Below are 13,434 nucleotides of genomic sequence, written 5' to 3' on the forward strand. Positions count from 1 at the left end.
CGGGGCCAGGGCCGGACCTGGCCGCCTTTCCGTGCGCGTGCGAGGCCGGGATCCAGTCAGGCACCTGTGCGGGCAGCCCGGGGGCGGGGCGGGGCGGGCGGCGCCCAACGACCGGCCCGGGCGGCAGCGGGGCCCGGCGCTGGGGTGGGGGAGAGGAGCCGGGAGCCCGCGGGGATTGGGGCGGATCCCGGTGAGCGGCCGGATCCCGCTGAGGGGGGGCAGGGACCGAGTCCCGCGGGAGCCGGGTCTTGTGACCGGGGAACGGGCTGGAGCCCAGCGCCGGGCGGGGGGGCAGGATCCTGGCGGGGGGGGCAGGATCCGGGCGGGGGCAGGATCCCGGAGGGGGCTGGATCCCTGCGCCGGGCGGGGGCAGGATCCTGGCGGGGCTGGATCCGGGCGGGGGGACTGAATCCGTCTCCAGCGGTGAATCCCCAGATCGCAGTGATGCGGGGGGGGAGGGGTGATCCTGGGCATAGGATCCGGTCTGACCTACCAGATCCTGCCCACGGGCAGCCAAGCCCAGGGCAGCAGAACCGGGCACGTCCCTGGGAGGGAGCCCAGGGAGTCAGGGCTCCTGGTCAGCCTGGGGGTGCTGAGCACGTGCTGGGGGGCTCAACCCTGACGGGAGCCATGTAGGTTCCTGGAGACGCAGCTCTGAGCCTGGGGAGACTCGGATGATCATGGGGGTTCCACTCACCAGGCCTGTGTTCAGGGCATGGACCCGACCTCATCCCCACCTGCAAAGTGCTGAGCTCACCCGGGGCGCCAAGAACCAGCCCAAATGTACAGGCCACCTGGAGCCGGGAAGCTGGGATACGGGCGACCGTTCAGGCCTTGCTCTGGGGGAAAGAGCAGAAAGCTGAGGATGTGGGAGGGCAAGAGAAGAGGGAGCCGGGGGAAGGACATGATCAGGCTGGAGGACAAGGAGGAGTGTGGCTGCGGGATGCCAGATGGGGGCGAGATGAGGGAGGCTGGAGGGGAGGAGGCCAGGGTGACCAGGATTAATTTGGGTGGAAGGGTTGGAATCTGGAGCTGGCCCAGGGAGAACCAAGCGGCTGGATGAGAGGAGCTGGAGCCTGTCAGGAGGAGGATGAGGAAAGACTGGGAACTGGGCAGCCAGAGATGGGGCTGGGATATTGGAGGTCTCCCAAGAGAAGACCCATGGGAAGCATCTAGGTAGCACCATAGCATTCGAGCACCTCAGTCTCTAATGTGTTTATCATCCCCCCACCCCCCGAGATAAGGAGGTACTTTCATCTCCATTTTCCACATGGGGGGACTGAAGCCCAGAGAGGCGATGGCCTGGATGTTCCAAGGTATTTAGGCACCTGACTTCCATTGAAATAAGGCCTTTGAGGATCTGGGCCTCAGTGACTTGTCGAGGTCACACAGGAGGTCTGTGGCAGAACAGGGACTTGAACCCAGGTCCCCCAGCTCCTCGCTAGTGCTCTAACCATTGCACCATCCATCTTCTCAGCTCGTATAGGCCTGAGGGGAAGGGGAGGCTCAGGAGGTGAATTGAACATCCTCTAATGTGCCACTTTGCCCTGTCAGGCTGGCGTGCCCACCATGGAGAAATACCACGTGCTGGAGATGATTGGAGAGGGCTCCTTCGGGAGGGTGTACAAGGGGCGCCGGAAATATAGCGCCCAGGTGAGGAGAGATCCAGGGAGGGGCTCTCTCAGGAGATGGGTGGGACGGGAATACAGCGCCCAGGTGAGATGTGGGGAAAAGGACATATGGGGGAAACACAACACAGCTGAAGAGTTCTTGGTATACAGCTCAGGGTTCTGTGACTGGGCCTCTGACAATCATATGTGTGATCCTCACCAGATAGTTTATCTGGTAGTTTCCACTGTACTTAAGGTTGCACAACAGTTTCCATTCTAATTCCCTGCTTTTACATGCTCAGCACTTTCTGGAACATTCCCCTTAGGGGCTGATACATTCCAGGCTTTGTTTGCACTTGATGGGGAAATTAATTTGTTTTAAATTTTCTGATTATTTCTGAATTTGACAGCTTGATTCTCCCTGTACCTTTTAGACAGGTGCAGCAAAAGCAACCAACATCTGAAACTTGTTCTGGGCAGAATCTCACTGAGGTCTGGTACCTTGGTTTGGTCTAGATAAAAAATAGGTTTTGATTAACTCCTGACAATTTGCAGCTTGGTTACTGAGCCTGTGCAGCTGCAGCTGTCATGAATTCTACAGGTTCACACACTGATTTTGGAAAGGCCTTTCACCCCGCCTCCATTTCTACTGGCACAACTGTTCACCCACCATTTTGCCTGCAATTCATTGCAGATGCAGTTAGTGGCACTTAGATGTCTGGTACCTGATTTGCAGCAGAATAAGGTAGTTATATGACTAAGTGCTACAATTTGCACAATTCAGTGTGTGCAAGATTCCGCCCAGGAAACCCGAGGCAACTTTTAAAAATCAGAACCCCAGAGAAAGATGCAGCCTGCACATGGGCAGACCTAGCTACACTTACGCTTTACAAAATTTCCCAGCACTGAATCATCATACTTTTAAAATGACTGAAGTTTTTCAACCCTAGCTTGTTTTGTAGATCTCGCTGAGATCTACCAGTTAACCATGTTTGAAGAAAATCAGTTCAAGATTTTAAAAGTTATGAACACTGAAACACAGTAAACTTTGGGATCCCCTTAGTCCATGTCCAGTGCTAAGGTTACGTGCAGTTAGGGTGACCAGACGTCCCGATAAAATGGGCACCATCCTGATATTTAAGTGTTTGTCCCGAACGATTTTTGATTGGGACCTAATTTGTCCCAGTATTTCATTCTGCCAGCAGCACTCCCCCCCCCCTTTTTTTTTCCCCTCGCTGCTCCGCTGGCAGCACTGGGATTTTTATTTTTTTTTCTCTCTCGCTGCTCTGCCAGCAGCACTCGCCTTCCCCCCCCCCCGTGCTGCTCTCAGCTTTTTTTTGTTTGCTCTGCCAGCACCCCACCTCCCCGCCCCCCACCCATCATATGTCCCGATATTTTCTCCCTCTCATCTGGTCACCCTATGTGCAGTGGTAGGGGAGTGTAGACCTGGCCGTAGCCTTCCACCCTAGCAGTCACTAGTTGATCCTTGCCTGGGTGGGAGCTGTGGTGGGTGCAGCTCCCAGCTTTGTCTGCTTTGGCAGGTGGTGGCGCTGAAGTTCATCCCCAAAGTCGGGCGATCGGAGAAGGAGCTGAAGAACCTGCAGCGGGAAATTGAGATCATGAGGGGGCTGCACCATCCCAACATCGTCCAGATGCTCGACAGCTTCGAGACCGACAAGGAGGTCAGAGGGCGCGTGTGAGGGCGGGGAGGCGCGTGCATTGTCAGCTGCACAGGTTCTCCCGAGCAGCCGTAGCTGGGCCCTTCCCGCGGGGGCTGGAGACGTGCTGTCACTTCCAGCGACGCTGGAAGGAGCAAGCGTTGGCCTTTCCAGTGACTGCTGCACGTTTCTCGCCCCCCTGTCGGCGGCTGGGTTTGTGCCTTGCTGCGCGGGTGAGTCCCGCGGTCAGACTGCACAGCTCTCGTCTCCCTTTGCTGGTTCCCCAGTGATTCCCCTTCCCCAGGGCCCAGCAGGGTGTTTCCTCCACCTTTTGGGCTAAATCCCGAGGCCTCGCTCCAGAGTGCTGCTAGGAGGCTGCCTGAGCAAGGGCTAAGTCCGGGTCTCTGGATCTGGCCAGATGTGCTAGAAACAGTGTCCTCAGCTGGTGCGTTTCCCAGCACCAATGCTCCAGCCACTGGATCCCGTCCCCAGGGGTCCCCAGGACCCAGGTGGGGTTCGCACCTGCTCCCCTCACTCCCACGATCCCTTCCTGCCACCCTCCTGCAGGTGGTGGTGGTGACGGACTACGCGGAGGGGGAGCTTTTCCAGATCCTGGAGGATGATGGGAATCTGCCAGAGGAGCAGGTAGCTGTGTGACGCTGGTCGGAGTCATGTCAGGCCAGGGGCAGGGGTGTGGCGAGGGGCTCATGGTCCTGCGGGAAGTGCCGATGTCACTTCTTCAGAGAAGCGGATATCTGAGCTGGCTGGACACTGGGGCTGACCCTCCAGAGGGGAAGGAATCGGAGCCCGGCGGCAGGGGCGGGAAGGCTCTGATTGGCCAAGCGGGAGAGAGAACTCACCTTTCACCTCGACGTGAGCTGGGTTCAAATCTAGCCTTAGGCTACAAGTGACATGAACTGGCTGGGTCTCAGCCCACGGCTCACCTGTGGCCAGGGCTGGAATAGGGATGAGGGGGGGTCGGGATCAAAGGGCTGTGGCAGAGCTCTGTGCCTGGGCGCGGAGCCCAAGACTGCGATAACCGGAGGCTGTTGGTCAGGATTGAGGGGCCCTGGCAGAGCTGGGTGTCTGAAAAGCCTTGGGCTGTGGGTTGAGACAGGGGACATGGGCAGAGCTGTGTGTGTGGACAGGGCTGGGCTGGCAGGGGCTGCGGGTCGGGAGTGAGGGGCGCCGGCAGAGCTGTGGGGGCAGGGCTGGGCTGGCAGGGGCTGCGGGTCGGGAGTGAGGGGCGCCGGCAGAGCTGTGGGGGCAGGGCTGGGCTGGCAGGGGCTGCGGGTCGGGAGTGAGGGGCGCCGGCAGGGCTGTGGGGGGCCTAGGGCCGGGCTAGCAGGGGCTGCGGGTCGGGAGAGAGGGGCGCCGGCAGGGCTGTGGGGGGCCTAGGGCCGGGCTAGCAGGGGCTGCGGGTCGGGAGTGAGGGGCGCCGGCAGGGCTGTGGGGGGCCTAGGGCCGGGCTAGCAGGGGCTGCGGGTCGGGAGTGAGGGGCGCCGGCCGCGCTGGGGGGCAGGGCTGGGCTAGCAGGGGCTGCGGGTCGGGGGGGGGGGGCGCCGGCTGTGGGGGGGGCGCCCAGGGCCGGGCTAGCAGGGGCTGCAGGTCGGGAGTGAGGGGCGCCGGCAGAGCTGTGGGGGGCAGGGCCGGGCTAGCAGGGGCTGCGGGTCGGGAGTGAGGGGCGCCGGCAGGGCTGGGGGGCGAGGGCCGGGCGAGCAGGGGCTGCTGGTCGGGAGTGAGGGGCGCCGGCAGAGCTGTGGGGCAGGGCGGGGCTGGCAGGGGCTGCGGGTCGGGAGTGAGGGGCGCTGGCAGAGCTGTGGGGGCAGGGCTGGGCTAGCAGGGGCTGCGGGTCGGGAGTGAGGCGCCAGCAGAGCTGTGGGGGCAGGGCCGGGCTGGCAGGGGCTGTGGGTCGGGAGTGAGGGGCGCTGGCAGAGCTGTGGGGGCAGGGCTGGGCTAGCAGGGGCTGCGGGTCGGGAGTGAGGGGCCCCGGCAGAGCTGGGGGAGCCCAGGGCCGGGCTGGCAGGGGCTGCGGGTCGGGCGTGCGGGGCGCCGGCAGAGCTGGGCGCCGGCAGAGCTGTGGGGCAGGGCCGGGCTAGCAGGGGCTGCGGGTCGGAGTGAGGCGCCGGCAGGGCTGTGGGGGCCTAGGGCCGGGCTAGCAGGGGCTGCGGGTTGGGAGTGAGGGGCGCCGGCAGAGCTGGGCCAGCCCAGGGCCGGGCTAGCAGGGGCTGCGGGTCGGGAGTGAGGGGCGCCGGCAGAGCTGTGGGGGGCAGGGCCGGGCTAGCAGGGGCTGCGGGTCGGGAGTGAGGGGCGCCGGCAGCGCTGGGGGAGCCCAGGGCCGGGCTAGCAGGGGCTGCGGGTCGGGAGTGAGGGGCGCCGGCAGAGCTGGGGGAGCCCAGGGCCGGGCTAGCAGGGGCTGCGGGTCGGGAGTGAGGGGCGCTGGCAGAGCTGTGGGGGCACAGGGCTGGGCTGGCAGGGGTCGGGAGTGAGGGGCACCGGCAGAGCTGTGGGGCCCAGGCCATGCTAGCAGGGGCTGCGGGTCGGGAGTGAGGGGCGCGGCAGAGCTGGGTCGGGAGGGGCGCCGGCAGAGCTGGGGAGCCAGGGCCGGGCTAGCTGGGGCTGCGGGTCGGGTGTGTGGGGCGCTGGCAGAGCTGTGGGGGGGCACAGGGCTGGGCTGGCAGGGGCTGCGGGTCGGGAGTGAGGGGCCCCGGCAGAGCTGGGGGGCCCAGGGCCTAGCAGGGGCTGCGGGTCGGGAGTGAGGGGCGCCGGCAGAGCTGGGCGAGCCCGGGGCGGGGCTCGCAGGGGCTGCGGGTCGGGAGTGAGGGGCACCGGCAGAGCTGGGGGAGCCCAGGGCTGGGATAACCGGGGGCTGCGGGTCGGGAGTGAGGGGCACCGGCAGAGCTGCGGGGGGACCCCAGGGCCGGGCTAGCAGGGGCTGCGGGTCGGGAGTGAGGGGCGCTGGCAGAGCTGGGAGAGCCCAGGGCTGGGCTAGCAGGGGCTGCGGGTCGGGAGTGTGGGGCACCGGCAGAGCTGGGGGGGCCCAGGGCTGGGCTAGCAGGGGCTGCGGGTCGGGAGTGAGGGGCGCTGGCAGAGCTGTGGGGGCAGGGCTGGGCTAGCAGGGGCTGCGGGTCGGGAGTGAGGGGCGCCGGCAGAGCTGTGGGGGGCAGGGCCTGGCTGGCAGGGGCTGCGGGTCGGGAGTGAGGGGCGCCGGCAGAGCTGTGGTCAGGACGCAGACTCGGCCGCGGGGGCCTCAGGGTTACGGTGTCTCTCAGGTTCAGGACATCGCCTCCCAGCTGGTCTCCGCCCTCTATTACCTCCACTCCCACCGGATCCTGCACCGCGACATGAAGCCCCAGAACATCCTGCTGGGCAAAGGGGGCGTCATCAAACTCTGTGACTTCGGGTAGGTGCCCGAGGCACTCGCAGGCCCTTGGCATCGGGGCCGTTGGGGCATTCGAAGGGTTCCTGGGCTGGGGGGGCTCTCGGAGGCAGAATTAAGGGGCTCCCTCTCGCCCGGCAGGTTCGCTCGTGCCATGAGCATCCACACCATGGTGCTGACGTCCATCAAGGGCACCCCGCTGTACATGGCCCCCGAGCTGGTGCAGGAGAGGCCCTACGACCACACGGCCGACCTGTGGGCTGTGGGCTGCATCCTGTACGAGCTGGTGGTGGGGACGCCGCCCTTCTACACCAACAGCATCTTCCAGCTGGTCAGCCTCATCGTCAAGGACCCCATCACGTGGCCCAAAGCCATGAGCCCTTCGTTCAAGGTAACGGGGAGGGGGGGTGGGCAGCCCCTGCACCCCACAGAGCCACAGCTGCCCCGGTTCCAGACAGCCCCCTCCCCTCCCCTCCCCCCCCGTGGCTCCAACAGCCCCTCCTCAGGCAAGGTCACTGAACCCCCCTTTCCCAGGGGATGGGCTGTCCAGGCCAAATTCCTGCTTGGGAATCAGGAGCGATTCCACTGACTCCCCTTGCAAACTGGATTCTTCACTTCCTTCCCTGGTGAGCGGTGTTGCTGTGCGCGGTTGGATGGCTGCAGGGGCTCACCCCAGAGCTGGCTGCAAGGGGAGTCAGGGCCCTGCATGTTCTGTGTGTCGTTCGGTGCAGGATCTGCCTCCTGCTGCTGAATCGTCCTCTGGAATCGCAGCTTCCGTTTAAACAAATAGCGTCCAGCCCTTACGGTTGTGAAGACCCAGCAACGCCTGCCTGAGTTTGTAGACAGCCTGAAACAGCAGCTCTGAGGGACACAGACTGGCCCATTAATCTCAAAGGATGTTAACTCTGAAGCATAATGATGAGATGCTGTATGCCAGCTTTGAACTATTTCAGTCATTTCAGCAGAAACATGGGGGGAGGGACAGCTCAGTGGTTTGAGCATTGGCCTGCTAAACCCAGGGTTGTGAGTTCAATCCTTGAGGGGGCCACATAGGGATCTGGGGCAAAAATTGGTCCTGCTAGTGAAGGCAGGGGCTGGACTCGACGACCCTTCGGGGTCCCTTCCAGCTCTAGGAGATAGGTCTAGCTCCAGATATTACTTTATTTTTATCCATTTCTGCCCACTCCGCCGCGCTCCCTTCCCAAAGCCAGGTGTAGAACCCAGGAGTCCTGACTCCCCATTGGGCTACTGCACATGCCCAGTTCATTGTGTCCCAGCAAGAGCCAGCAGCTGTGGGGCACAGAGAGGTGGGGAGTGTGACACTGGGTCTCTGTGCCCCTGGGCAGAGCTTCCTGCAAGGCCTGTTGATGAAGGACCCTCGCCAGCGGCTGGCGTGGCCGGAGCTCCTGTGCCATCCCTTCATCGCTGGACGGGTCACCAGTGAGTGCCCCCCCACCCCCCCGCTCTGTTCCTGCTGCACCGGGTGCAAAGCCGCCATCACCGCCCACAGCCCGGCCACCCCCTCTGCCCCATCTCCCCTGGGTGCAATGGGCACCTGCCTCGCCCGGCCCTGTCTCCAGCGCCCCCAGCCCAGGCCAGTCTCCAGAGTCTCCCCCCGCCCCCCGCTATGGTTGCTGTGGTCCCTGCCCGGGCTCACCCTCCCGCTCCCGGCAGTGATCGATGACGCGGAGCGACACGGGCTCGCGAACCCCTTCACCAGCAAGCTGCCCCCGGAGCTGCAGGTGCTGAAGGAGAAGCAGGCCCACTCGCTGGCCCCCAGGAGCGGCCAGTCCAGGATCCTGAGGAAGGCGCGGCAGAGGATGGCCCAGGAGGCCCGGAGGAAGGTGTGTGGCTGGTGTCCTGGGGGCCAGGCCGAGCCTGCACTGCAGCGGGGTGGGAGCTCCCGGGACACACCGGGCGGGGGCTGGGCGAGAGGCCGAGCGGGGCCCCTCCCGCTGGAGGTCCCCGAGGGAGTGGGAGGTGGTTGGGACAGTTACATGGGGAAGGCCCAGGGGAGTCTGGGGGGTTGGTCAGTTACATGGAGAGAGATCCCCTGGTGACTGGGGGGACTGAGTGGGGACAGGAGCCCGCGGGATTGGTCAGTTACACAGATAGGGCCCCGGGGGCTGGGTGAGAGTCGGGGGGGCTTGGTCAGTTACAGGGAGAGGGGGACCCCCCCCCATGATAGAGGAGTAGAGGCAGGATTGTGGGGCTTGGTCAGTTACAGGGAGAGAGGGACCCCCCCCCCATGATAGAGGAGTAGAGGCAGGACTGTGGGGCGGGAGGGACCCCCATGATAGGGGGCTGGAGGCAGGACTCTGGGGGCTTGGTCAGTCACAGGTGGAGGCAGGTCTGTGGGGCTTGGTCAGTCACAGGAGAGGGACCCCATGATAGGGGTGGAGGCAGGACTCTGGGGCTTGGTCAGTCACAGGAGAGGGACCCCCATGATAGGGGTGGAGGCAGGACTCGGGGGGCGTGGTCAGTCACAGGGAGAGAGGGACCCCCCCATGATAGGGGGGTGGAGGCAGGACTCTGGGGGCTTGGTCAGTTACAGGAAGAGAGGGACCCCCCCATGATAGGGGGGTGGAGGCAGGACTGTGGGGCTTGGTCAGTCACAGGGAGAGAGGGACCCCCCCCATGATAGGGGGGTGGAGGCAGGACTGTGGGGCTTGGTCAGTCACAGGGAGAGAGACCCCCCCCATGATAGGGGGGTGGAGGCAGGACTCTGGGGGCTTGGTCAGTCACAGGGAGAGGGACCCCCCCCCATGATAGGGGGGTGGAGGCAGGACTGTGGGGCTTGGTCAGTCACAGGGAGAGAGACCCCCCCCATGATAGGGGGGTGGAGGCAGGACTGTGGGGCTTGGTCAGTTCACGGAGATCTAACCTGGCTGAAGCTCTTTGGTCTCTTCCAGGAGCAGCTGAAGGCCGACGCGCCGTGTGAAAAGGAGGCGGCCAGAGGAGGCCTGGGGCACAAACCCAAAGCAGCCCCTGGGAAGGCCGCCCTCAGGGCGGGGGAGCAGACAGCCCGCGCTCCGGGAGACGAGACCCAAGCCGGCCTGGGGGAAGAGCCCAGCGAGGCAGAGTGGGAGGCAGCCGAGCCTCCCCCGACGCCACGGTGAGGGGCAGGGGTGCCTGCTGTGGGTTTCTGGGGCAAGGAGCTGGCGTGGGCCGAGTCTCTAGCTGCACTCCTTCCTGGGCAGGGAGCACCGCATCACCCAGGATTACGAGCGGGAGTTCCCGGACGTGCCGGCGGGGGGCAGCGAGGCGGGGCCACGCGGCAGGCGCAGCATCGAGACCGTGGACCTGGAGAACGAGGTGAGACGTGACGGGGGCGGGCTGGGGCCCTTGGGCGCTGGGGAGGTCTGGGGCAGGCGTGGCCCCGCTCCCCTCAGCCTGATGGCATCGAAGTGGCCATCTCCCCTCTCTTGGGCCCTTTGAGCTAGGAACTGGATAGTGACGACGAATGGCAGCATCTGATCGAGGCGACGGAACCCGCCGCCCTGCAGCTGAGCACACCGCTGAGCCTTCTGGGGGACCCGGCCTTCCTGCAGCGCATCCAGGCCCGGCTCCAGCTCTGCAGCCAGCAGGCGAGTGGGGCCAGCCGGGGGGAGCAGGCTGGGGCCAGCAAGCGCTGCAGCGGTTCCTTATCCCAGCTCGCTATTCAAGGAAGGGCTCGGGACCGGGAGGCAGGAGATCTGAACTCGGTTGTCAGCCGTGTTACCTTGCGGGACCCAGGGAGGGAGGGGGATAGAGGGAGTGTGTGGCTGTGTCCTGTGCCTCAGTTTCCCCATCTGCATAATGGGGGATCATGATTCCAACTCTCTTCCATAAGTGCTTTGCGCAGGCCCGGAGACAGGCAAAGGAAGCACCTAGGACACAGGGGAAGCCTTCCCCTCCCCCTGCATTGGTGACCCTGGGGGAAACACCTGGATCCCTCCATCCCCTCTCCCATCCAGGGGAGGAAATTCCTCCTCTGTCGCCAGAGAGCCGAGCTCTCCTGTTTGGCGGATCCCTGCTCTGCCCCCTCCCCGGGCTCAGAGCCTGTGATGCAGGGAGCCCTGTGGCTGGCAGACAGGGTGCCCACATCACAGCCCCTTCTCTGGCCTCTCTCTTGCCAGGTGCTGGAGGGGATGTTGGAGGGAGCGTCTCATCTCCGCCCTGCCCTGCGCGTCCTGGCCAACCTGCTCGCCACCGGCTGTGACTCCGAGCTTCTGTACAGCTTCTGCCAGGCCGCGGATTTACCGCAGGTCCTGCTGCACCTGCTCGGGCAAATGCTGCAGAGCGCCAGCAGCAGGCAGGTGGGTGCGGGGAGCGCGGGGTGCAGGCGCCCAGACAGCACGTGTGAAAAATCGGGACGGGGGTGGGGGTAATAGGAGCCTGTATGAGAAAGAGACCCAGAAATCGGGACTGTCCCTATAAAATGGGGACAGCTGGTCACCCTGGCTGGGTGCGCGTGGCCCCCCCAGAGGCTAGTTCTGCACATGCTGAGCTGTGCCAGGCCGCCGGGGCAGGAGGCCTGTGGGGGCCGTTGTGTCATCACCGCTGCATGAGCTCTCTGGGGGCCAGTTGTGGCCCCGCTCCAGCGCTGGGTGTGCTCCCCCTTGCAAGCCCGTCCGAGGGGGAAGGGTCCTGTGGTGCCCCAGGTCCGGGCACTGCCAGCCGCTCAGAGTGGCGCTCCCTGGCACATGGGTTCTTTCCTGCTCCCGCAGCAGCCCTGGTGCATCACGCTGCTGACGGACCTGGTTGGCGTGATAACGGCCTATTTCACCAGTGAGCCCCCCCTGGAGCGGAGCCGGAGGAGGAGAAGGTAGAGTGGCTGCCGGCGCGGGGGAGGGGCCTGTCCTGGAACCGTCTCCGAGAGGCACTGCACTGAGATCCCCTCCCACCCTTCTCCCCACCCCACACGTGCCGGCTCCATCCTTGCATGGGGGAGAGACCTGAACGTGGCCCCTCCACAGCACGGTGTCCTCCAGAACTCTCCGAGTACTGGTGGGGGACAGTCGGGATCAGATGGGGAAACTGAGGCACGGAGGGGGGGAGGGATACCCCCGGATCCCACAGGGTAGCAGAACTGATGAGTTCAGACCTTCTGTCTCCCAGTCCTGAGGCCTCCCCACTGGGCCATGGCGCCTCCGCTGGGGCTGACCTGCCCGTTAGCCAGACGCCTGCCTCCCCCGGGGGCTCTGCAGCACGAGGGCGGCTGGCAGATCCCATGGGCAGAGCTGGGCCCGTGCAGCTCATCGGGTGACCCCTGGCCCCCAGTGCCTGGCCTCCACCGACACCCGCCTCCCCCAGCCTGCAGGTTTTCCACGAGGCGGCTGCCGGCTTCCTCTCCCTGCTGCCCAAGCTGCTGGCCCAGCCAAGGGATGTCGAAACGAGGCTCCGCGAGCAGAGCAGCACGGTAACGGTGCCCCCCCCTGCTCCCCCGTGCTCACTCGCTGGGCACCTCCCCGTTCCCGTCCCCTCGCTCCGTCCGTGTGCCTCTCCCGCCCCTCTGCCAGCCCTGCCCCGGGGGTCCATCCTGCGGGCGCCTGAGCCCCTCGCGGTCATGGCTCAGGATCACCCGGGATCATGGCCTGCGGTGATTGCGGCTCTCTGGGTCCCTCTGCAGTGCTTCGCCCGGCTCTGTGAGCGCATGGACGGCAGCAGCCCCTGTGTGTCAGGGCCCTTCTACGCCGGCCTGCTCGCCGAGCAGCGCCCCCTGCTGGACGCGCTCCTCCAGGGGGCCACCCTGCCGCAGCCCGCCCCGGAAGGTAACGCTGCCCCTGCCCCTGGGATATCCCCCCTGGGGGCAGCCCCACCTCGGGCTGGGGGCTGGCGGGTCCCAGCGAGCTGCAGTCACTGGCCCCGGTTCTCTGGGCCTCACTTTAGTGCTGGGGAAAGTCAATGGCCGATGGCCCTGATCAGAGCCAGGGGCGGAACAGGCAGTTCCCGCCCCAGCTCTGCCGGTGCCCCTCACTCCCGACCCGCAGCCCCCTGCCAGCCCAGTTCTCCTCCCCCGCTCCCAGCTCTGCCGGTGCCCCTCACTCCCGACCCGCAGCCCCTGCGATCCCAGCCCTGGGCTCCCCCCAACTCTGCTGGTGCCCCTCACTCCCGACCCGCAGCCCCCTGCTAGCCCAGTTCTCCTCCCCCCCCCCAGCTCTGCCGGTGCCCCTCACTCCCGACCCGCAGCCCCTGCGATCCCAGCCCTGGGCTCCCCCCAGCTCTGCTGGTGCCCCTCACTCCCGACCTGCAGCCCCTGCTGGCCCAGTTCTCCTCCCCACTCTGCCGGTGCCCCTCACTCCCGACCCGCAGCCCCTGCTAGCCCAGTTCTCCTCCCCTTCCCCCCAAGCTCTGCCGGTGCCCCTCGCTCCCGTCCCGCAGCCCCCTGCCAGCCCAGCCCTGGGATCCCCCCCAGCCCTGCTGGTGCCCCTCAATCCCGACCCGCAGCCCCTGCTAGCCCAGCCTGGGGCTCCCCACACACAGCTCTGCTGCTGCCCTTCTCTCCCGACCTGCAGCCCCCTGCCAGCCCAGCCCTGGGTTCCTCCCTGCAGCTCTGCCGGTGCCCCTCACTCCCGACCCACAGCCCCTGTGCACTAATTGTCCAGCTGGCTCTCTCTCAGCAGCCCGATCGTTGTTCATAATTACGTGTCTTCTTTGATCTTTTGTCCCTGCGCAGAGCCAGCGCGGGAGGCGAGAGCCACGCGGGAGCAGCGGGAGCGTGGGGCAGATGTGTTCACAGCAGCACTGGCCGCAGTCTGCAGCCTCCCCGTGGGGTGGAACGGGTGCCAGGAGGCCAAAAAGCAGG

The 13,434-nt window shown here is 65.5% G+C and overlaps 1 protein-coding gene across 7 annotated transcripts in view; it reads left to right on the plus strand.

Annotated features, from left to right (window-relative positions):
* Positions 1-42: 42 nt before the first annotated feature.
* Positions 43-13,434, plus strand: part of STK36 (serine/threonine kinase 36) — a 27,981-nt gene continuing 14,589 nt past the window's right edge. For 4 of the 7 annotated variants that reach the window (XR_005586444.1, XM_039495815.1, XM_039495821.1 and 1 more), the window contains exons 1-16: positions 138-190; positions 1,555-1,653; positions 3,152-3,292; positions 3,836-3,913; positions 6,541-6,671; positions 6,789-7,038; positions 7,994-8,087; positions 8,322-8,491; positions 9,560-9,762; positions 9,848-9,962; positions 10,091-10,234; positions 10,766-10,945; positions 11,357-11,454; positions 11,943-12,048; positions 12,259-12,400; positions 13,306-13,433. Coding sequence is in view for 6 of the 7 variants with exons in the window: in XM_039495815.1 (XP_039351749.1) it covers positions 1,570-1,653; positions 3,152-3,292; positions 3,836-3,913; positions 6,541-6,671; positions 6,789-7,038; positions 7,994-8,087; positions 8,322-8,491; positions 9,560-9,762; positions 9,848-9,962; positions 10,091-10,234; positions 10,766-10,945; positions 11,357-11,454; positions 11,943-12,048; positions 12,259-12,400; positions 13,306-13,433 (2,064 nt within the window). In the remaining variant the exon portion in view is untranslated. Of the gene's footprint in view, positions 67-137; positions 191-578; positions 1,177-1,554; positions 1,654-3,151; positions 3,293-3,835; positions 3,914-6,540; positions 6,672-6,788; positions 7,039-7,993; positions 8,088-8,321; positions 8,492-9,559; positions 9,763-9,847; positions 9,963-10,090; positions 10,235-10,765; positions 10,946-11,356; positions 11,455-11,942; positions 12,049-12,258; positions 12,401-13,305; position 13,434 lie in introns of those variants that run through there. The other 3 variants (XM_039495816.1, XM_039495819.1, XM_039495818.1) reach the window with 3 other exon arrangements.

The sequence above is a fragment of the Mauremys reevesii genome, linkage group 11 (assembly GCF_016161935.1).
Source record: "Mauremys reevesii isolate NIE-2019 linkage group 11, ASM1616193v1, whole genome shotgun sequence".
NCBI lineage: Eukaryota > Metazoa > Chordata > Testudines > Geoemydidae > Mauremys > Mauremys reevesii.